Source organism: Pan paniscus, chromosome 11, assembly GCF_029289425.2.
Source record: "Pan paniscus chromosome 11, NHGRI_mPanPan1-v2.0_pri, whole genome shotgun sequence".
In the NCBI taxonomy this organism is placed as follows: domain Eukaryota; kingdom Metazoa; phylum Chordata; class Mammalia; order Primates; family Hominidae; genus Pan; species Pan paniscus.
In genome coordinates, this window is record NC_073260.2 from 41,314,317 (window position 1) to 41,338,452 (window position 24,136).

General features: G+C 50.9%; 1 protein-coding gene across 5 annotated transcripts in view; it reads left to right on the forward strand.

Moving 5' to 3' along the window:
* The window catches only part of CORO2A (coronin 2A), a 71,896-nt gene extending 49,180 nt beyond the window's left edge, over positions 1-22,716 (forward strand). For 2 of the 5 annotated variants that reach the window (XM_014346206.5, XM_003820620.4), the window contains exons 3-12: positions 5,985-6,101; positions 8,717-8,866; positions 10,453-10,632; positions 11,369-11,485; positions 12,653-12,757; positions 13,822-13,918; positions 14,994-15,106; positions 15,453-15,543; positions 16,886-17,160; positions 18,795-22,716. In XM_014346206.5, coding sequence (XP_014201692.1) covers positions 5,985-6,101; positions 8,717-8,866; positions 10,453-10,632; positions 11,369-11,485; positions 12,653-12,757; positions 13,822-13,918; positions 14,994-15,106; positions 15,453-15,543; positions 16,886-17,160; positions 18,795-18,926 — 1,377 coding nt within the window. In that variant the 3' untranslated portion in view covers positions 18,927-22,716. The remainder of the gene's footprint in view (positions 1-5,984; positions 6,102-8,716; positions 8,867-10,452; positions 10,633-11,368; positions 11,486-12,652; positions 12,758-13,821; positions 13,919-14,993; positions 15,107-15,452; positions 15,544-16,885; positions 17,161-18,794) is intronic. The other 3 variants (XM_034967860.3, XM_034967858.3, XM_034967861.3) reach the window with 3 other exon arrangements.
* The last annotated feature ends 1,420 nt before the right edge of the window (positions 22,717-24,136 follow it).

Sequence of the window (24,136 nt, forward strand, 5' to 3'; positions counted from 1 at the left end):
ATGTACTGAGTACTTAGCAAGTACTGGGCACCGTCTTCAGTGCTTTACTGTGAATGAGGTGCTACTACTGTTGTCATTTCGTAGATAAGGAAACTGAGGCATAGAGAACTGAGGTCACTTGCCCAAGGCTGCACCATGGTAAGGGATGTGGCAGGGATTCCACCCCTGGAAGTCAGAGTCTGCCTGCCCACTTCACCTCTGCTACGCTGTGTGTCCTCCCTCTGCCCGTCCTGCCACCCCTGCCTCCCAGTCTCCACCCTGAGCTGTTGGGATGCTCATTTGAGGCCATGACTATGATGCTGTTGTAGGAACAGCTGCTCCCTTGACTGCTGAGGGTCGTGACAGTGGCCTCACAACCTCTCCCTTTCTGGCAATGGAGGTCAGCCCTAGAGAGTCCCCAATCTGGTCCCCCACCCGCCTGACTCCTCCTGGGTCCTTCTGTCCTGTCTTCCCCCCCTGCCCCAGGGCAGCCCCTTGGAGACTTGGAGGTGATGCCTCTCCAGGCAGGGCGGCCCAAGCCAGGGTTCTGTGGGGTCTGCGAGGGGAGCAGGCGTGTCTCCCCTGATTTAGAGCTTGTACACCCCATCCATCAGAAGCCTGTTTCTGGCTGAGTGCTGGCCTAATGGGCAGAAGGTGGAAATGGCCTCCTGATGATAAATGTCCCTGACAGGCTTTTAGCAGCTCAGTCAATAGCCCACCAGGCTGGCTAATGTCCGCTCCTGCCTGTGGTCCTCAGCGTAAAACCTTTTAGAAGCAGAGCAATCTGCCAGCCCAGGGCAGGGCAGGGCAGGGCAGGGCAGGGCAGGGGAGGTGGGGCGGAGGGGAGGGCTGGGGTGGGCTGGGGTGTGAGCGGGCAGCCTTCCCTCATCAGCTGAGAAGGAAGAGAAGGCTGAGAAGGAAGAGAAGCTGTCTAGGGCTAGGCCTTTCTGAGTCACGCCCAACCCTAAGGCGCCTTCCCTGAGTCTGTGGGAGGTGGGAGGTGTGTGTCTGAATGGGGCTCCTGGGCACTTTGCCTCCTGTCAGCCCGAGGGCAGCCTGACTATTGGCTCGTCTGGCTTTTCTTGGGAAACCGCACTGCAGAAATTGGGGCATGGCCCTGGGCCAGAGTCTAAAGGCCCGGAGAGCAATCAGTGCCCCACAGCCAAAGACATAGTACTGCTCATGGCCTTTGACCCAGGAAATGATCCCAGAGAAAGGAAAGGCTGTGTGCAGGAAGGAGGCCAGGGCAGGGACTCACAGAGCACTCACTGGTGCTCCCTCAGAGCACAGGAAGTACAGCACCAGGCTCACACTTGGGGAACCAGAGGCCTGGGCTCAAGCCCAGCTCTGCCCCTCACCTTTGCAGTGACCCTGGGCAAGTCCCTACTCCATTTCCCCAAGTCTGAGGTCCGAGAGAGGGTGCTGGGATCCATTCGCAATGCCTGCCACAGGTGCAGGATAAGACAGTGCAGCTGTGGGCTCCATTCCTGGTCTCTAGAGCCCTTCAAGAGCTACAGTTTTATAACAGAAGTTTTTGGCTAATCCTGAATGGGCCCATTTTTTCAGAAAATCTGTATTTTTGTTTTTAAACACCTTTTTTAATTGCAAAACTTACATAGCTAAAAAATAAGACAAAGATATTAAAGCCAGCCATTTATTCCACCATCTAGATATAACCATGATTAACATTTTGGCTCATTCCTTTTAGTTTTTTTTCTCAGTTTTGACATACAAATATACATACATATACATATAATAATAGCTTCTGTTACTGAGCACTTACAGTAACACCTGACTGTTGGGCTCTTCATGCATAGTATCTCATTTAACTCTCAACAATCCCGCAAGGAAGAAATGATTATTCATTCACATTTTACAGATGAGGAAAAAGAGGCTTGCAAAATGTGAGCAAGTGCACAACATGCTCAGATTTTAATTTTTGAAAACTCACCTTGAGGACAGTGTACAGGATATCCTGGAGGCTAAGCAAGAGGTCATTGGCAGCTGGGCGCAGTGGCTCAAGCCTATAATCCCAGCACTTTGGAAGGCCAAGGCGGGCAGATCACCTGAGGTCAGGAGTTCAAGACCAGCCTGGCCAACATGGCAAAACCCCGTCTCTACTAAAAAATACAAAAACTAGCTGGGTGTGGTGGCACGCACCTGTAATCCCAGCTACTCAGGAGGCTGAGGCAGGGAGAATTGCTTGAACCTGGGAGGTGGAGGTTGCAGTGATCCGGGATCGCACCGCTGCACCCCAGCCTGAGCAACAAGACGAGACTCCATGTCCAAAAAAAAAAAAAAAAAAGGGGTCAGTGGCTTAAGCGTTGGTCCCATGGAGACCTGGGCCAGGGCCTGTGGGTGCAGTGTCCTTCTAAGACCCTAGCTCCAGGTACCGCCCTGCCAGGACAGGGCAGGAAGCATGCACCTCTCTCCCCTGTCCTGCTGTAGAAGAGGCAGAGACCACTTGAAAGAAAGAAAATTTTCACCTCCCTCCATGCACATCACTAACAAAGGACACAAGTCCACATTCTTTCCTTTTTTTTTTGGTTCTCTTTCTCCCTCTGAATGTGTAGGTGTGTGTATAATTTTTTGTTTTCAGAACTCTTTGAGGGTAAGTTACATCCATCTTAGCCCTTCATCCCTAAATACTGTTTCCTAAAAATACAAATATTCTCTTACATTACTGCAGTACATTATCAACTTCTATAAGTTTAATGTTGTGATAATACTTTAATCTACCGTTCTTGTTTAGATTTGTTAAATAATGTCCTTTATAGCGTTGTCCCCTCCAGTAGGGGATCCAGTCTAGGCGGAGGTGTCTGATCACTTTTTCCTGAGGGGAGAGACCTGGATTAGCCAGAGTATTTCCAGAGGGAGGCACAGGACCACCTCCTCTGTTTGCAGAGCTACTAAAATGCATGCATAGGCCAGGCACGGTGGCCCATGCCTATAATCCCTCACTTTAGGAGGGCAAGTTGGGAAGATTGTTTGAGCCCAGGAATTCAAGATCAGCCTGGGCAACATAGCAAGACCCCATCTCTACAAATAATTTTAAAAATTAGCTGAGCTTGGTGACACATGCCTGTAGTTCTTAGCCTGGAACTTGGGAGGGTGAGGTGGAAAGATTGTCTTACCCCGAGTTCGAGGCTACAGTGAATCATGATTGCACCACTGCACTCCAGCCTGGACAACAGAGTGAGACCCTGTCTCTTAAAAAAAAAAAAATGTACAGTGGTCTCTACACAGATGGGGAGGTGATGGAAGAAGAGAAGGTTGGGTGTTCCCTGAGTCCACCCTGTTCTTGAAAGTCCCTCTAGAAAAAATCCCAAGACTATTGATTCTGCAAAGTCAAGGACTATGTTGAGTGTTCATCTTGCAATCAGCCCCTCCAACAGCACCTGTCCCCTGGGCACCTCGGGAATATTTGTGGGATGGATGGATGTTGGCCAGTTTTCTTCTCAGCTGTCTCTTTCACTTAGATATAAAAATGGCTGGGGGAGCATTCTGGTGGGTGGGTTAAGAACCTGGGACTAGATGGTGGATGTGGGAGGCCGAGGGCCTAGGTCCTGGTCCCTGTTCTGCCAGGGCCATGCAATGTGATGTGCAAAATGAGCAGATTGGTCACTGCCAGTCCAAGGTTCTGTGACTGAACTGGTGTGGTTTCTCTATGACCTCAAGAAATCCAAGTCTGTTGGTGGAGTTGGAAATAGCTTCAGGGCTGTGTGGCATGGGCTGGGGGACCTGTATGTCCCTCCCAGCACCTATATGGGAATTCTCATTAGGAAAGGGGAAAATGAGGGAAATGCCCTTTCTATGTAATTGAGGTAGAATTCACATACCAGAAAATTCACCGTGTTTTGTTTTTTGTTTGAGACAGGGTCCCATTCTGTTGCCCAGGCTGGAGTGCAGTGGCACAATCATAGCTCACTGCAGCCTCGACCTCCCAGGCTCAAGCAGTCCTCCCACCTCAGCCTCCCAAGTAGCTGGAACTACAGGCGTGCGACACCATGCCTGGCTATTTATTTATTTATTTATTTTTGAGACGGAGTCTCACTCTATTGCCCAGGCTGGAACGCAGTGGCACAATCTCAGCTCACCGCAACCTCCACCTCCTGGGTTCGAGTGATTCTCCTGCCTCAGCCTCCCAAGTAGCTTGGATTATAGGCATGTGCCACCACGCCCGGCTAATTTTGTATTTTTAGTAGAGGTGGGGTTTCACCATATTGACCAGGCTGGTCTCAAACTCCTGACATCAGGTGATCCACCCATCTTGGCCTCCCAAAGTGCTGGGATTACAGCCGTGAGCCACCATGCCAGGCCTAATTTTTTGATTTTTTGTAGAGACGGGGTTTTGTCATGTTGCCGTGTTGGAAAATTCACCATTTTAAGGTGTATAGTTCAGTGGATCTTAGTATATTCACAAGGTTGTGAATATACTGTGAATAAACTGTCACCACTACCTAATTTCAAAATCATTTTGTCACTCCAAAAAGACACCCCTCACTCATTAGCAGTCACCCCCTATTGCCCCTTCTCCCAAGCCTGAGGCAACTGGAATCTGCCTTCTGTCTCCATGAATGTATCGTTCTGCATTTTTCTTTCTTTTTTTTTTTTTGAGACAGAATCTTGCTCTGTCGCCAGGCTGGAGTGCAGTGGCGTGATCTTGGCTCACTGCAACCTCTGCCTCCTGGGTTCAAGCGATTCCACTGCCTCAGCCTCCCGAGTAGCTGGGACTACAGGCGTGCACCACCACGCTGGGCTAATTTTTTGTATTCTAGTAGAGACAGGGTTTCACCATGTTGGCCAGGATGGTCTCGATCTCCTGACCTCATGATCCACCCGCCTCGGCCCCCCAAAGTGCTGGGATTACAGTCATGAGCCACCGTGCCCAGCCCGTTCTGCATTTTTCATATGCATTACTTAGGGTTCCAGATACCAGGTACCAGGGGGATGCATTAATGTGCTCAGGCAATGAAACCACATCTGGAACATCATCTAAGTGGAATCACACAACGTGTGGCCTTTTGTGCCTGGCCTCTTCTTCTAGTGTTTTCGAGGGTCATCCATGCTGTAGCAGAGACCAGTACTTCATTCCTCTTTTTGGGGACAGTAGTATTCTGCTGCATGAATATACTGCATTTTGTATGTCCGTTCTTCACTTGATGGGCATTTGGGTTGTTTCCACTTTTTGATATTATGAAGAATATTGTTGTGAACATTGGTGAACCAGTTTCTTTTCTTTTTTCTTTTCTTTCTTTTTTTTTTTTTTTTTTTTTTTCTGAGACATAGTTTCACTCTTGTCACCCAGGCTGGAGTGCAATGGCGCAATCACAGCTCACTGCAACCTCCACTTCCCAGGTTCAAGTGTTCTACCTCAGCCTCCTGAGTAGCTGGGATTACAGGTGCACACTACCACACCCGGCTAATTTTTGTATTTTTAGTAGAGACAGGGTTTCACCATGTTGGCCAGGCTGGTCTCGAACTCCTGACCTCAGGTGATCTACCCACCTTGGCCTCCCAAAGTGCTGGGATTAGGTGAAACAGTTTCTTGTGGACTTATCTTTTCATTTTCCATGGGGATAGACCTAGGAGTGGAATTTTTGGGTCATGTGGGAACCGTTTAACCTTTTGAGGAACTGCCAGACTATTTTCCAAAAGAGCTGCACCATTTTACATGCCCGCCAGCAGTGTGTGAGGGGAAATGCCCTTTTATTGAACATCTGCCATGTGCTAGGCACTGTGCCATACCTCCTCTCCCATGATCCTCACACCAACCTGTGAAATACCTGTGATTCCTCCCTTTTACTGAGGAGGACACCAGAGCTCAGAGAAGTGAAGTAACTCTCCCAGGATCACACAGGGAATAAGAAGTAAGGCCTAGATTCACACCCAGCTCTGTCCCTTATATGTTTTCCCGTTGACTGGTTGCTAACTGACTACGTGACTGTCCAGATGCTAATGTGGAATCCACCTCCTCCCCAACCCTCCTGGGCACTGTCTTGCAGACAGGGAAGTTGGACCCCCACTATCCAAAGGTCTGTGGGCACAGAGGCAATGTTTTGGATGTCAAGTGGAACCCTTTTGATGATTTTGAGATCGCCTCCTGTTCTGAAGATGCCACAGTGAGTGTCAGCCCCTGAGGGGCTTCCCCTTCCTGAAGAGTGGGATTGGGGTGGTTGGGGTGGAACGGTACCTGTTCTTGGCTCTGGTGCCCCTGACTCCATCACGGAGGTGAGGTCACTGTGTGGGGAGGTGTTAAGTTAGGTAGAGGAGGAGACATTCTTGGTGCTGTAGGACTAGCGGCACCACCCCTCCTCTCTATGGGCCTTAGTTCCCCCCCATATAAAATGGGCATAATAGTTCCACCCACCTAATAAAGCCTAGTGAAAATGTATATTCCGATGGGAAAACCCATCCTTTGGGGAGCTATAAAAGGCTATGAGGGGCATTTTTATGGTGATCAGAAAGGATGTTCCACTTAATCCCACAGTGAGGAAGCGAGCTATAAAAGGCTGTGAGAGCCTTGGATGAACGTGGACACTAAAACCATTCCAGCAGCTTCAGTCTCACTCACTTTTTTGAGCCTGTGTTCTGTACCAGGGTTATCATCCCTGCCCCAACAATGTTCAGTGTTACTTATTTACAATTCATTTTGTACCCACTTCTAAAATATGGTGGGTATGGCTTAAGACAAGAACCACAGATGTGCCAGGTTCAGTGGCTCACACCTGTAATCCCAGCACTTTGGGAGGCTGAGGTGGGAGAATCACTTGAGGCCAGGAGTTGGAGACCAACCTAGGCAACATAGTGAGACCCTGTCTCTACTAAAAAATTAAAAAACACAGATATGATCAGATGATTAAATAAAGATAAAAGTCATTGTCACCATTTATTATAAGCCCACTGTATTCCTAACTGTCATCACACTTATCATTTCACAGTCTCCCCAGCAACCCCACAAGGTAGGATATTTTTCTGATGGAGAAGCTGAGGATCAGAGAGGTACAGCAATTTGCCTAATGTTACACAGCCTGTGGGAGGCAGAGCAAGACTTCAGACTGAGGCCTGTCTGATTCCACAGCCCATTCTCTTTCCAATGTGCTGTGACACATCTTTAAAGAGAAGCAGCCACAGATGGAGAAACTGAGGAAATACTAGAAATGATGGCTAAGGAGGGTTGCAGCAGCTAAGCTGCTAGTTTAGCTAAGAGCTACCTGGCAGCCAAGGCAAAATGGGCAACAGAATGTATTGCAAAACCTTCAGTTAGATCAAAAGAAGCAGACCAGTTCATCAGGAAAGGAAGGCAGAAAATTCAAAGAGGATTTGTGTCGGTTTCCATATAGCAGATGCTGAGGAACGTAAAGGACAGTGTCTGCCGAGGTGATTTCACCAAAGGGACAATCAGGTCCTGTGAGAATTGGCCCTGTCCCCAGGGAGTATAGGGCCTCTGGCAGGATATCAAATATCTGAAACTGTCCCCACTTTTGTGATACCTGCCTTTTCAGGACTGCTTTGAAGGCTCCCATCAAGATCTTTATAAATCTCTTGCTAGCCTCATTGCCTGCCACTGCGCCTTCCCCGATGCCCCAGGGCAGGACATGACTGTTGGGGGACTGAAGAAGGAAGGGGCTTTCCTCCCCGAAGCTATGCCCACAGTGAATTTATGGGGTGTTCCTCCCTGCCTTCAGGGCCTGGAGGGCACGGTTGCTCCTCTAGCAGTGGGGAGTCTTCTCTGCTTCAGTGTTGCGGGTGGTACCTTCATCTTCCAAACATACCTGTTCAGAGTGTGTCTTCCTCCTGGGGTTCTATGCAGTGACAGCCCTCATCAGACCGAAGTATCTGGAGCCTGTCACTACTCTCATGGGGTTGGCTTCCTGGTTTTAAATCCAAGATGACCAGGAAATAAATATTTGCTGAATTGAAAGCAAAGTCGTCTACCTGAAAAACCTGTATACCTCTAAGGGAAACAGTGCATACAATCAACTAGGGGCCAGAGAACCTTGCAGGACCAATAAGGAAGATCAAGTCAGCAGCATCCCAGGATCACCTTGTACTCCATTTGTACACCTCCATGACAGGGAGCTAACTCTCTGCCATGGCAGCCCCCTCCATCTTCAGACAACACTACTCTGGAAGGAAGTCCCAGCACCTCTTCTCAGGCCCTCACCATGAAATACAGGCCCATGACCCCATCCAGCCCAGCCTCCTGACCTTCAGAGTTTCCTCTTGCAGGCCATCCAGGGTGCACCTCCAAAGCAAGAAGTTTGTCCCTGCCCTGCTGCAGAGACCTCGCCGGCTCCCTAGTGCCTGAGGATGCAGCCTAAACCCTTCATCCTGGCATTTGAGGCTCTACCCTGGGCCTTTGGGACAAGAAGAACACTGTACTTTGGGGATATCCTAGCTTAGGAGACAGGCCTGAAACCTAGCCACCTGCCCACCACCTCAGGCCAGCAGGATGACAAAGATCTCTCAAGGGCAGATTTGGAGGCCTAGACTCATCCCTGGTCAGCGCTGGCCCCTGCTCGGGCTGGAGGAGCTTGGGGAAGCCCCTGTCTGTCTGAGGACCCTCAGCTGCCCCTCCACTGCCCCTCAGTGCCCATAGCCACTGAGTGGGAGGTGGCTATGGAGAGAGCTCCCTTGGTCCTTCTGCTGGTCACTGCCAGATCTGTGGCTTAGGCTGGTGACGGTGCCAAGGTGCCCTGGCTAATGCTGCCTTGGGCCCTGTCTCCCCTGCCAGATTAAGATCTGGAGCATCCCCAAGCAGCTGCTGACCAGGAACCTCACGGCCTACAGGAAGGAACTCGTGGGCCACGCGCGCAGAGTAGGCCTGATAGAGTGGCACCCCACGGCCGCCAACATCCTCTTCAGTGCTGGCTATGACTACAAGGTGAGTCTGGGTATTCTTTCTCTGGGGCAGCCCCAACAAGTTCCCACAAACTGGAACACAATGGACATGTATTCTGTCACAGTTCTGGAGACCAGAAATCGAAAATCAAGGTGTTGGGAGAGCCAACTCCCTCCAGATGCCCTAGGGAAGAATCCTTCCATGCCTCTCCCAGCTTCTGGTGGCTCCAGGCATCCTTGGCTATAGCTGCGTCACTCCAGGCTCTGTTTCTGTCTTCACACGGCCTTCTCTCTGTGTACCTGTCTTCCTTATAGGAAGAGGAGAGCAACTATCATTGGATTTAGGGCCCACCTAATCCACTATGATCTCATCTTAACTAATTTCAGCAGCGAAGACCCCATTTCCAAATAAGGTCACATTCTGAGGTTCCAGGTGGACATGAGTTTTGGGGGAACCCTGTTCAACTCATTATAGCCTGCCCAGAGTGGATGGGATGGCACTGCCCGGAAAATCGTTCCCCTGACCCTGCTCCACTGACAACCAGGCATGCAGGCAGTAGGCCCTGTAGATTGGGACCCACAGTACAGGAGACCTCAATTCTATTCCGACTCAGTCTCTGACCTGCACTATAGCCTGGGAAAGTGCCTTGACTTCTCTAGGCCTCAGTTTCCCAATCTGTACACAAATGGAATTGGTGGCACCATAGCTATGGCCTTTCAGTTCTTTCCTTTTGACACTATAGGGGTTTACAGAGACACCTCGGGACCCTCTGTGTTGGATAAAAGGGAGGTGGGGGCTGGACATGGTGGCTCACACCTGTAATCCCAACAGTTTGAGAGGCTGAGGTGGGAGGATCACTTGAGCCCAAGGATTTGAGACCAGCCAACATAGTGAGACCCCGTCTCTACAAAAAAATAGAAAAAATTAGCCAGGTGTGGTAGCATGTGTCAAGTAGTCCCAGCTACTCAGGAGGCTGAGGTTGGAGGATCACTTGAGCCCAGGAGGTTGATGCTACAGTGAGCCATGATCATGCCACTGTACTGCAGCCTGGGCAATCCTGTCTCAAAAATAAATAACTAAAATTGTTGTGGGGAGCACTGAGGGAACCTGGGCCCTCGCTCTTCCGATCCACAGCGCTTTCTCATCTGTTTGTATGGGGTGTCTGCAGAGCTGCTGCGTGTATTTGTGCTGGTTGTTCTATACCCAACTTCAGGGGGCACTAGTCACGTCCTAGTCTATAGGAATGGATTGCCCTGGAGCTCTGCATGCACAGCCTGTGCAGCTAAACATACAGCCCTGTTGATCTGTGGGAGGTGCAAACTGCTGCTAATAACTGAAACCGCCTGGATTAGCTGTTTCCCTGGGGTCCTCCCAGCATGGATGTTTTGTTGCTCAGAGGCAGGTGGCGTTTTCCTTTCACCACTAGACAGCCTGGCCCTGGGATTCCCCCTCCTGCCACAAGCAGCTTCAGCCTGCACATCATCCTCCCACTGAGGCTTCTTGGCCAGGCTGCCAGCTGCGCCACCCTCCCAGGGATACTGTGTTTCACTGCATCCTGGCCAGCACATGACTATGAGGCCCAGGGGCAGGGTGGCCCCTGTGCTCAGAGCTGGCTCTCTGCCATGCAGGTGATGATCTGGAACCTGGATACAAAGGAGTCTCTCATCACAAGCCCCATGAGTACGATTAGCTGTCACCAAGATGTGATCCTCTCCATGTCCTTCAACACCAACGGCAGCCTGCTGGCCACCACCTGCAAAGACCGCAAGATTCGGGTTATTGACCCCCGAGCAGGGACCGTCCTCCAGGTCAGTTCTGGGCCAGGGGCTGGCTCAGGCTCAGAGGAGCAAGGGGCAGAGTGGGGACAGAGAGAGGCTTCAGAGAATAGGACAGTGATGCTGTCAGCGTCTGGGCTGCGCCTTCACAGGCGGCATCCCTGTCTGTCCTCTCGGGATTGCTGGAAGGTGGGATATGTCCTTTCCATTTTGCAGATGAGAAAACTGAGGCCTGTGAGAGATGAAATGACTCACCCCCATGGAGAGCTGGGATCTGAACCTGGTCTGACTCCAAAGCTTGTTGGCGTGCCTCAGCTCTGGCCAGGGGGTCAGGAGAGCCGACGATACCACTGTTTAGCCACTGTGCAGCCTTGGGCAAGCGCTTCCTGCTCTGAGCCTCTGTTTTCTCATTTGCAACAATGGGCTGTTAGTCCTTCCTCTCCAAGGATTAGATAAGATAGGCCAGGTGACAGTGCCCGCCCCTGTAGGGATGCCCGATACTCTTTCAGCAAGAACAGGGCGCTGGGCAGAAGTTTGTTTCTGTTCTTGCTCAGAAAAATAACTCTCAACAAAGATAGTGGGGAGAGACTCCACGTGGATGAGAGGGATCCAGGTGGTGCCCCTGGGAAGAATCTCCAGGCAGAGCTGGGGTGAGAAAGGGAGGCCTCCCAGGTGGAGCGGTGGCATAAGCAAAGCAGGGAGGCCAGAAACCCCAGCTACCCCCGATCCTCCAGCGTCTCTCCAATACCGACCGCACATGTCCCTCCAGGAGGCCAGCTACAAAGGGCACCGGGCCAGCAAAGTGCTGTTTCTGGGGAACCTGAAGAAGCTGATGTCCACGGGCACATCCCGATGGAACAACCGGCAGGTGGCCCTGTGGGACCAGGTGAGGGCTGCACCCCACCCCTCACCATCACCCCTCAGCTGAGAGCCAGCGTCATTCATTCATGCATGCATTCATTTAGACACCCATTTATGACACACACATTTAGCGTAGACTGCCAGGTGCTGGGGATCCGGGGATGAATGGCAGGGAGATGCTGACAGCCCCGGGCGAGCCCAGACCCTGTGTATCTTGCCACCCAAGGAGGGAGATGGGTCAGGACCCAGGGGAGTCCATTGGCTAGAGGAGGGGAGGGAGATGGGTCAGGACCCAGGGGAGTCCATTGGCTAGAGGAGGGGAGGTAGCTGAGTCTGGGACCAGGACTAGGAGGAAGGGAAGAGAGGGCCATCTGGGCTGAGGGTGCACCTGGAGCAAATGAGGTACTAACGGGTATGGGGAGAAGGAGCTTTCATTGGGACAGCTGAGGGTGGAGCAGGGTAGGGTGAGGGCCAAGCTGGCGGTACTGTTTTGAGGGAGCATTTGACAGAGTTTCAAAGACTGGACAAATCACATTTTCTCTCTGAGTCTCCTTCTTCATCTATTAAAATAAATTTTAAAAAACAGGTAGGGGAAGATTGGAATGAGATCGGGTGTGTCAAAAGCGATTTGTTATGGCCAGGTATGGTGGTACACGCGTGTAATCCCAGCACTTCGGAAGGCCATGGCGGGAGGATCACTTGAGGCCACGAATTCGAGACCAGCCTGAGCTACACAGCAGGACCCCCATCTCTGCAAAAAATCAGCTGGGTGCAGTGGTGCATGTCTATAATCCCAGCTATTTGGGAGACTGAGGCGAGAGGATCGCTTGAGCCCAAGAGTTTGAGACTGCAGTGAGCTATGATCGCACCACTGCACTCCAGCCTGGGTGACAGTTAGACCTTGTCTCAAAAAAAAAAAAAGTGATTTGTTAAGGGCAGAAAGCTGACAAAATAGGTGGCAGCAGCATTTTAGTGCCTTTAAGATGTCATCTCCACTAGAGAGTAGCCCACACATTGGAACTCAAGAACCAGGGACATCTTCCCCCCGCACACACATATAAAAAAATCACACTTTCTCTCTGACACACACACTCTCGCCCAGAGCACCATGGCAGCAATTCTTATCTCCGGGAGCACCACTGAGGGCCCCCAGGAGTGACCCAGGCCTTCCCTGCCTCCCCTTCCCCTGCAGGATAACCTCTCTGTGCCTCTGATGGAGGAGGACCTGGACGGCTCCTCGGGCGTGCTGTTTCCCTTCTATGACGCAGACACCAGCATGCTCTACGTGGTGGGGAAGGTCGGCTTGGCACGGGAGGGAGGTGACCGCCTGGACCCCTGAGACAGGGGCAGACAGCAACCTGGGGCCATTGGGAACACAGGGCAGGGATGGGCAGGCCTGGCTGGCCACTCTTTCCCTGTGAGAAGGAACCCCTCCCACCCTCCTGGCTCCCTAGGAACACCTGGAGCCAGGGCTCTGGCTGGACACCTTGACCTTGTCTCTTCCCAACTCCAGGCCCAGATATGGGGGGACCATTGGTGTTTCTCAGCAGGGGCACCTGCTGAACTGGGGGCAGAACAGGTCTCCACTGGGTAGGACTATCCCATATCTGGCAGCCCTGGCCCCTGCCCACCAATGCCAAGAACAGCATCTCTTCCCCTCCATCCAAGTCATTATGACAACCAGAAATATTCCCCATGGTAAGACCTTCTGGATGACCTCTGAGGCCACCCCAGTTCTGACTTTTGCTGCTGCTCTCAGATAGGAGCGGGATTTGGACTTGTCTTCCCAGAGCTTCTGTCTTAGAGGAAAAAGGGTGGGCTTTGGGTCATGATGGGGGAGGATTGAATATTAAAATAAGGGCCCAGGCCCAGCACAGTGGCTCATGCCTATAATTCCAGCACTTTGGGAAGCCAAGGTGGGAGAATCACTTGAGCCCAGGAGTTCAAGGCCAGCCTGGGCAGCATAGTGAGACCCCATGTCTATGAAAATGAAAAAATAAAAAATTAGCCAGGCGTGGTGGCACACACCTGTGGTCCCAGCTACTCGGGAGGCTGAGGCGGGAAGATGGCTTGAGACCAGGAGGTTGCAATGAGCTGTGATTGCACTACTGCTCTCCAGCCTGGGCAATAAAGTGAGACCCTGTCTCAAAAAAATAAGATAAAATATAAAATAAAATGAAGATCCCCTCATCACCCTCCTGCCTTGATGACAGGGCCCCCAGTTTCCTGGTGTTCCCTTGAGTGAGATGGGTTTGCCGATCATCAAAAAAAGCCAGGTTTTTGCCGCATGGCTGGGTTGCTGATGAGCTGATGAGCTCCAGCTCTGAATCTCACCCTCCTCTTCCTTCTCCTCCTCCTCAGGGAGATGGCAACATCCGCTACTACGAGGTGAGCGCCGACAAGCCTCACCTGAGCTACCTGACTGAGTACCGCTCCTATAACCCACAGAAGGGGATCGGTAAGTGAGGGACACTGAAGTTCATGCCTGTAATCCCAGCACTTCGGGAGGCCGAGGTGGGAGAATCGGGGTCAGGGCTTCAGTGCGGGGTGTGGGGAGACAGGGATGAGTCAGATGGGAGGAGAGACAGCATAGCAACACTCTGACTTGGTGGGGGCTGTACTTGACGTGTGCAACAGCACAAAGGAGGAAGTCAGGGAAGGCTTCTCAGAGGAGGCAACATTGGAGGAACTGAAAGAGGAAGCAGAGCCCAGCAGGGGAGAGAGGGATGTGTTCTAGGTCAAGGTTAAGCAGTTACCACAAGAGCAGAGATGGAAAGGGCTGACCTAAAAGAGCCTCTAGGAAGCAGTCCTCAGTTCCTTTCTAAGTGTGCTTGAGGATTAAAAACACAGCTATATTTCTGTAATCTACAAGAAACCCACTTTAAACATAAAGACATGGCTAGATTAAAAGTAAAGGACTGGAGAAAGATGCACCCTGCTAACCCTACTCAAAAGGAGTCTGGAGCGGTTTGATTAAGAGCATTTGGGTCACAGGAGCTGTGGGGATGGAGATGGGGAACCTTAAGCAGAGCAAACTGCCTATAAAAGTTCAGCTAATCCAGCACTTTGGGAGGCCAAAGCTGGAGGATCACTTGAGCCTAGGAATTCGAGCCTAGCCTGGGCAACAAAGTGAGACTCCTGTCTCTACAAATAAATAAAAAAATTGAGGTGCATACCTGTGGTCCCAGCTACTTGGGACGCTAAGGCAGGAGGATCGCTTGAGCCCAGGAGTGTGAGACTGCGGTGAGCTATGATTGTGCCACTGCACTCCAGCCTGGGCAACAGAGTGAGACCTTGTGTCAAAAAGAAAAAAAATTTAGCTAAAATAATTTAAATCTTTGAAGGTGAAGAGTCTGATTAATTCAACTCCATTTCCCAACATAGGGCCCAGCCCAGTATAGGTATTTGTCCCTGAGCTGTTTTCTGGGAGGAGACTGGTCTCTGTTCAGGTCCAGGTGTGCAGCCTGGCTTTGGCCCTAACACTGTGGCCCCAGCCTAGCCAGAACCTCTTGGCCCTCCCTGTCTGCCTTCAGGTGTCATGCCAAAGAGAGGACTCGACGTGTCCTCCTGCGAGATCTTCCGCTTCTACAAGCTGATCACAACCAAAAGCCTCATCGAGCCCATCTCCATGATTGTGCCCCGGCGGGTAAGGGCAGTCGGAACCGCATGGGAGGCAGGTGGGGAACCTGTCCTGGAGAAGACAGACCCAGGGCTGTCGGGCACCAGAGCCTGGAGCCCACGTTCATGGGGCAGCCACAGAGCGGCCTTTCTCACAGCCAGTGTGACATCGGTGGGTGTCAGGAGTCCTGGGTCTCGGTCCACCTCTGTTCTTGAGCTGCTGCGTGACCTCGGGCAAGTCCCTTTGTTCTCTGGGCCTCAGTTTCCTCAATTCAGCAGGGTTTGGTGAGAGCCTGGACTCCCAGGTCTAAGGGCCTTTCCCATCTGAGCAGCCTACCCTACCACCCTCCTCACTGTCTGGATTTCTCCTGCAGTCAGAATCCTACCAAGAGGACATATACCCTCCAACAGCAGGGGCCCAGCCCTCCCTGACGGCCCAGGAGTGGCTCAGCGGGATGAATCGAGGTGAGGAAGGCAGAGAAGAGGCCCAGGCAAATGTGGCAGGAACATGGCGTGCCCAGTGGCCCCAAGCAATTGAGAGGGGTTGGGCCTGGATTTTTCTTCTCTCATAACCTCAGAAGCCATGCCCTTGACCTTCAGTCCCCAGTGGGTAGCATGGTCACATACAGGTCCAGAAAGTCAGGGGGCTTGACCCAAGAGCTCAGAAAACTCCAACTCAAGGGACTTTGCCCCACGGAAAGCTTCTTTACACTCTGGGGCTATGTGGGGTGCCTGGACCACCTCAGCCAGACTCCCTGTCCCTGTTCCCCACCCCTACCTCTGCAATTCTTTTTCTTTTTTTTTTTTTTTTTGGAGACAGAGTCTCGCTTTGTTGCCCAGGCTGGAGTGCAGTGGTACAATCTCAGCTCACTGCAACCTCCACCCCACCCCCAGGTTCAAGTGATTCTCATGCCTCAGCCTCCTGAGTAGCTGGGACTACAGCCACGTGCCACCATGCCCAGCTAATTTTTCGTATTTTTAGTAGAGTTGGGGGTTTTGCCATGTTGGCCAGGCTGGTCTCAAACTCTTGACCTCAAGTGATCCACCTGCCTCGGCCTCCCGAAGTGCTGGGATTACAGGCGCGAGCCACTGGGCCTGGCCTTTTGCAATTCTTCTTGACCCAAGAAGCCCTCCAGGCAGCAACCCCCACCCAGGTCCCTCTGCCCACTCTGCCTGTCCTGAGCCACTCTCCCGCTCCTGCCAACACGAGGGCCAGCCCAGCAGAAGCAGCCACCCCAGCTGCTCCCTCTCCTTTCCACCCCCACAAACTTCCTTCACCCCCACCCCAGTGGCTGAGCGGGCCTCCTGGTGTACTGGAAGAGCCTCTGCCTTGGGGGGCAGCGGACCAGGGCCGAGTCCTAGTTTTGGATAACCTTAAGTAGGTTTTGCTCCCTGGGCCTCAGTTTCCTCATCTGTAGCCATGATGCCAGCCTCCCCTGCTTTCTGGAGGTGGTGAGAGAACTAATGAACTTGGTAGATGGTGGGGTGCAGTGTGGGTGGGACTGTCCTTACAAAGCAAGGGCAAGGTCTCATGTGAGTTTGAAGTGTTTGGGGGCTGCTTCAGTGCACGCACCGTGCTGTTCCTACAAACCAAGCTTCACTCTGAGGGTGGCACACGTGGGTATTTGTATCTGTTAGCCCTGCTCTGTGGGTTTGGGCCTGTCCACAGGTAGCTGTATTTCCCACACATGTTGCATGGGTCTGCATGGCTCTGAGTGTCTCTGCATGCCTGCCTGTGTCATTGGTGCCCCATATGCCCATCTGCCCGTGGGCACCCCGTCCTCACATGGCTCTGCTTCCCTTCCAGACCCAATCCTGGTGTCCCTTAGGCCTGGCTCTGAGCTGCTGAGACCCCACCCACTGCCTGCAGAGAGACCTATCTTCAATTCCATGGCCCCAGCCTCACCCCGGCTCTTGAATCAGACAGAAAAGCTGGCTGCAGAAGATGGCTGGAGGTCTTCCTCCCTGTTGGAGGAGAAGACGCCAAGGTGGGCAGCAGAACACAGGCTGGAGGAGAAGAAAACCTGGCTGACAAATGGCTTTGACGTTTTCGAATGCCCCCCACCAAAGACAGAGAATGAGGTGTGAAGGAGGACGGGGTGGGCCTTTCACATGGGGCAGCTGGGGTGGAGGGGAACAGATCCAGACTGAAAAGAAGGGAGAAAATGAGGCATGAGAAGAATAACCAGCTGTGTGGCCTGGCCTAGTCGCTTGACTCATTTTGTTAATTCATTCAACAAACAGGCAGTGAGCTCCATCTTATGCCAAAATGATGGGCATACATAAAGATGGTGGGAGGCTGGGCACAGTGGCTCACTCCTGTAATCCCAGCACTTTGGGAGGCCAAGGCGGGCAGATCACGAGGTCAGGAGTTCAAGACCAGCATGGCCAACATAGTGAAACCCCATCTCTACTAAAAATACAAAAATTAGCCGGGTGTGGTGGCGTACACCTGTAGTCCCAGCTACTTGAGAGGTTGAGGCAGGAGAATGGCTTGAAACTGGGAGGTGGAGGTTGCAGTGAGCCAAGATCACACCACTGCACTCCAGCCTGGGCAACAGAGCAAGACTCCATCTTAAAAAAAAAAAAAAAAAAGATGGTGGGGACCAGGTGACCAGGTGCAGTGGCTCACACCTGTAATCCCAGCACTTTGGTAGGCCGAGGCGGGTGGATCTCTTGAGGCCAGAAGTTTGAGACCAGCCTGGCCAACATGGCGAAACCCCGTCTCTACTAAAAATACAAAAATTAGCTGGGTATGGTGGTGCGTGCCTGTAGTCCCAGCTACTCTGGAGGCTGAGGCAGGAGAATTGCTTGAACCCAGGAGGCAGAGGCTGCAGTGAGCCAGGATCACACCACTGCGCTCCAGCCTGGGCAACAGAGTGAGACTCTGTCTCAAAAAAAAAAAAAAAAAAGATGGTGGGAAACCATCTGTAAAATGGAGAGGGTTTGACCTAGTGGGTATCAAAGTCTTTCCAGTTCTGACATTATAGGACTTTCTGTGCTTTCAAAGTCCACATTTGTTTAGTGCCTACTGTGTGGCAGATCCTGGGGTAGGCACTTTGATACAGCATGTGATTGAATTCTCTCAACAGCCCTGGAAGTCAGTCTGTAGTGGCTAAGAACAGAGGCTGGCATCTCACATATGGATTCTGATCCTGGCTCTGCTGAGTACTAATTTAGGGTCTTAGACCCAGAAACTGAATGTCTCTAAGCTTCCGTTTCCACGGTGGTACAGTGGGGACACTAGCACTGCCACCCTTATAGGGGTGTCACAACGTTCCAGTGGGATAACGAGGCCCTGAGGGCATCACTCAATATCTAACACCCATTCTGCACAGAGGGCAGTTTTCTGACCCCATTTTCCAGAGGAAGGAATGGAAGCTCAGAGTGGGTAAGTAACTTGCCCAAGGTCACACAGTTCAGTGGTGGCGAAAACACCAATCCCCAGACTTCAGAGCCAGGCATCCTTTCCTCTATTTCATGGAGGATCTATGGAAGCAAAATACATCTGAAACATTCCAGTCTTCTTGAATTTCATTTATTGGGTGAAGTAAACAAGGTGTTTGTAAAAGATCTATGCAGTGACAGCCCTATCAGGCCTCAGCCATGTTAATGTGACCGCCTCCACCTTTCTGAGTCAAAGAGGGATAGTGGTTTAGCTTTCAGCTGGTGTCCTGACACCATGGTGATCCTGCCTTCCGATCTTTCTTCCCCAGTTGCTGCAGATGTTCTACCGGCAACAGGAGGAGATCCGAAGACTCCGGGAGCTGTTGACCCAGCGAGAGGTCCAGGCCAAACAGTTGGAACTGGAGATCAAAAACTTGCGAATGGGCTCAGAGCAGCTCTGAGCAGAGACCTCTGCCCTCCTCACCCTCAGGGACACCACTCGGCTCCATGGGGAGGTTTAGAACCAAACCACAAGTCCCCTCAAGAACAACCACTATTTCTATATTTTTTACCAGAAAACAAAACTCCATCGCTGAAAGAGATTCCAGTGGGACATGGTGCCGTTTTTCTATTTGCCTTCTTGCAACAACAGTTTCTGAATTGACTTTGTTTTCAGATGATGCCTTCTGTTGAATTCTGTTATTAAGGGCCCATGATGAGCTGTAACTTCTCAAGAGGAAAGAACACAGTAGAAAACTAGAGCTGGAAGGATCTAGGTTGACCTGTCTGTGATTTTCAAACCGTGGTCCAGAGAATAGGGGAAGACTGGGCCAGACGCAGTGGCTCATGCCTGTAATCCCAGCACTCTGGGAGGCTGAGGTGGGCGGATTGCTTGAGGTCAGGAGTTTGAAACCAGTCTCACCGGGCGCAGTGGCTCACGCCTGTAATTCCAGCATGTTGGGAGGCCGAGGCTGGTGGATCACGAGGTCAGCAGTTTGAGACCAGCCTGACCAACATGGTGAAACCCCATCTCTACTAAAAATACAAAAAAATTAGCTGGGCGTGGTGGCAGGCGCCTGTAATTCCAGCGACTTGGGAGGCTGAGGCAGGAGAATTGCTTGAAACCGGAAGGCGGGGGTTGCAGTGAGCTGAGATTGCGCCACTGCACTCTAACCTGGGCAATAAGAGCAAAAGTCTGTCTCAAAAAAAAAAAAGAAAGAAAGAAACCAGCCTGGCCAACATGGTGAAACCCCGTCTCTACTAAAAATACAAAAATTAGGCAGGGCGTGGTGGTTCACACCTATAATCCCAGAACTTTGGGAGGCCAAGCTGGGCGGATCTTCTGAGGTCAGGAGTTCAAGACCAGCCTGGCCAACATGGTGAAACCCCGTCTCCACTAAAAATAAAAAATAACCAGGCATGGTGGTGCATGCCTGTAATCCCAGCTATTTGGGAGGCTGAGGCAGGAGAATCGCTTGAGCCTGGGAGGCGGAGGTTGCAGTGAACCAAGATCACACCACTTCACTCCAGCCTGGGTGACAGAGTGAGACTCTGTCTCAAAAAAAAAAAATTGGCCAGCCGTGGTGGTGAGCGTCTGTAGTCCCTGCTATTCGGGAGGCTGAGATAGGAGAATTGCTTGAACCTGGGAGGTGGAGGTTGCTATGAGCCACGATTGCGGACTGCACTACAGCCTGGGTGACAGAGCGAGACTCCATCTCCAAAAAAAAAAAAAAAGAGAGAATAGGGGAAGACTAAGCAGGAAGGCTGTGTCTCCCTTCCCCACACTGTATTCCAACCAGACAGCTCCCTTCTATTTTATATGTTGGGCTAGTATGAAAAACAATTCTGCTAGGAAAAAAAAATTTTTTTAGAAGTTTGAAAACTAGTGATTTGACCCAAGTTCCTCATTTTACAGGTGGGGAAACTAAGGCCTAGAGAGAGGCAAGTGATATTTGTTTCATGGCAGGGCTGGGCTGAGATCCTGCTTTTCTGGGTCTGTCTTTTTGCTCTTTTGAGTCTGATGCAGTTCTCAGCCCACAGAGTAGAAATCTGTTGCTTCTGGCCTCAGCTGTGCCGCAGCTTACTCAGTGACCTCTTGCAAGTCCTGCCCTCTCTGGTCTCAGTTTCTTCATCTGAACAAGGGGTACCCTGGAACAAGCTGCTCTCTGCAGGATCTGCCACCTGAAACCTTGACCTAAGAGAAAACTACCTGTGGGGTGATCTGGGTTTGCTACAGAAACTAACGGACACTGGCAAGGGGTCAGAGGCATTCAACCCAATTCTACAACACAGGCAGGTGGTCAAAACCAACCTTTCCAACCAGAATCAGCCTGATATGGATAGATGCTGTCCCTTATGGAGGGGCGCAGACTTCAGAGCTGTGCCCATGACTGCTGACTGCCACCACCAAGGCCCTCAGGTACACAGCCTGCCTCCTGCAGGATGATGTGGGCAGATTTCAGCCCTAGTTAACAGAAGAGTCCCCCAGGAGGTAGGGGGCCCCCATCACTGGAGACATGCCAGCAGAGCCTCTGGCCACCTAACCAGGAGGTCTTCTGAAATGACTATACGAGGTAAAGAAGTAGGACCAGATGGTCCCAAAGTTCCCTTTTAGCCTGAAAGCTTTTCTTTGTCCCTCCTTAGTGAATCTGTGTTCCGAGCCCTACTCTAAAGTTCAGTGGTCAATACAATAGTCCACCAAGAGACTGGGAATGATTAGAAGTGAAATTGGTCCCTCCTTACCAAGGAGGGGCAGATGATCTCCATTGCACAGGGTGATTAGATTCTGGAGCTGAGGTGGGGACTGCAGGAGGCCACCTAGTCTGGTAGGTTTCAACCCAAGCTGTGTACATTAGAATTCCCTTGGGAGCGTGCAGGAAATACAGATGCCCAGGCCACATTCCAGACCAACTGAAGCTGAATCTCCAGAGTAGGGCCTGTATGTTCATATAAGCTCCACAGGTGATCTGCAGTACAGTGAAGATGGAAGACTGCATGTGTACCTATTTGCAATAAAGATGAAGAGGACAGCAAGCTCCAGACAGGAGCTGGGACTCAACCCAGATCTCTTAAGTCCTGCCTGGTGGCTCCTTAAAAGTCCAGAAGTGTTGTCCCAAGCCCTCCCTCAACATCTCTGGGAACCGCAGCTGCAGCACGATGGGGGTTCAGTGCCCCTGTTTGCCCCTTACCCAGCTGTGGTTTATTCTGCTTGTATGTCTGCACAGGCCAGATGCTCGTGTTCCTTGTCTTATTCTCCATTTACTCAGTCACTGGGGCTCACTCCCGTCTGATGCACTAGCCAAGATTGCCTTAGTGTGCTCCAGAACAGAAGGCCAAATCCCAGGCATTGTCAGGGCAGCAGAGCTCTACAGGATAGGCTTACCTTTCCCACCTGTGTGGCTAGCACTTCACAGTTTACAAATTCCTCCCACCTCCACTCAGTGACACATGCTGTTCTAACACAGGTCAGGCAGGCATTACAGTCCCCATGTTCAGAATCAAAGACCTAGCCTCAGAGAAGTGAAGAAACATCATGCCAAGGTCACTGACTGCCAAGCGGTAGAGGTGGGGTTGCATCCAGAGAGCTTCCTGGTATGCCTCTGCACAACGCCATTCCTTGGCCAGCTCCCTCCACCCCAAGGGACCCAGACTGCACACTTAACAAACAGGACACAGGTGTCTTTGAACAAACTTTTTTTTATTATTATTTTTACATCTAGAATAAATTATTTAAATTATTTCACAGCAAGGGAGAGGGATAGGTAATTTTTATCAGATATTTTTTTAAACCATCTGTTTTTTAAATTACATTTTTGTTTATGTTCTTGAGCTGATGTAGTAGAACTTGCCTAGCACATTCAGGTCCCAGCCAGTTGGCAGAGCATGCTCTCATCTCCTTATTCCATACCCTGGGCGTCCCCTTTCTGTTGACTCAGGAACTTTCTGAGAATGAGGACAGCACTAGGAGATGATCTTTGGCAGGTATCCACCTTAACGCTACAATAATTGTGCTTCCTGAAACAAAACTTGAGATTGTATCATAGAAGGAAACAGGAAGTCAGAAATCAAATCTATGCTTTTAATTGAAACCGTGCCTGAAACAGTTTGAATGATTGTTTTAATGTTGTTTCTGAAATTCCTTGTACCTTTGTGAAAAATAATGATAATAAATAAAAGTGAAAATAAATAGATGTGGAATGTGCAATGGAAATAATGTAACAAAATAATAAACATCTGGCCATTTTACTACAAGGAGCTTTCCTTTTCTTGATTTGTTCCACAAATACCAATTAACTATCTACTGTTAGAGTCAGACACCAAGCTGGAAAACAGGCAGAACAGACAGTCTTTGCCCTCTCCAGTTTTCAGTCATGGCTGCGTGAATGGGGAGGGCCAGGATAGGGAAAGCATAGGCTGTTCTGGAAGGAGAAGGAGGGAAGGCTTCCTGGAGGAAAAGATAGTAAGGTAGAAACCTGCAGAATAAGTTGGAATACTCAGGGCAAAGGGCATTTGGGAAGAAGAATGTTCTAAGCAGGGTAAACTGCACGTCCCCCAGTCTTGAAAAAGCACAGGGTGGAGCATAGGCAGGGCGGAGACCAAGGATCTTAAGAAAGAGCTGAGGGCTTTATAAGTGGAAGTCGAGACTTGAGCCTGGGGGGCAACTGGAATTTGGGGTGGCGGTGTGTGTGTGAAAGTTGTCAGTACCAAAACAGAGTCACTTACGTCAAAACCAAACTAAATGGTGCTCCTGTAGTCCCAGCTACTCCAGAGAATGAGGTGGGAAGATCACTTGAGCCTAGGAGTTAGAGGCTGCAGTGAGCTATGATCACACTATTGCACTCCAGCCTGGGCAACAGAGCCAGACCCTGTCTCAAACAAACTAAATGGTGCTGGGAGGCCATGAAGTGGGGGGCCCTCATCAACGATTTGCCTGGTAACAGGAACTATTATTGCAAAAGATTCCACCAAACTGCAACCTTGCACAAAGAACCACAACCTTGCACAAAAGCCATGATATGAGGACATCTGCCCAGCAACTGCCTGTTCAACTTTTGGACTGAAGCCACCTGTATTAATTCTTGTAACCAAGTATTATTATTTTAAAACGATCTGGCCGGGCGCGGTGGATCACGCCTATAATCCCAGCACTTTGGGAGGCCGAGGCGGGCAGATCACGGGGTCAGGAGATCGAGACCATCCTGGCTAAAACGGTGAAACCCGTTTTCTACTAAAAATACAAAAAATTAGCCGGGCGTGGTGGCGGGCGCCTGTAGTTCCAGCTACTCGGGAGGCTGAAGCAGGAGAATGGCGTGAACCCGGGAGGCGGAGCTTGCAGTGAGCAGAGATGGCGCCACTGCACTCCAGCCTGGGCGACAGACCGAGACTCCGTCTCCAAAAAAAAAAAAAAAAAAAAAACACACCAATATATGCAATCCTCCTCGTTTTGCCTTTAAAAGCCTCTGCTTTCCTTTGCCTCCCTGAGTACTCCGCGTCCCCACCCCTTGGGTGCCATGGCACATTTATTCCCGAATTGCAATCCTTCTGCTCAGTCCGAAATAAACTCAATTGGAGAATCTCTGTGTCCTTATTTGAGGTTGATGAAGGTATCTTACAGTTGTCGGAATGATTATCTTTCCCGGGAAAAGGGCAAGAGAGGATCAAGGGAAAGTGA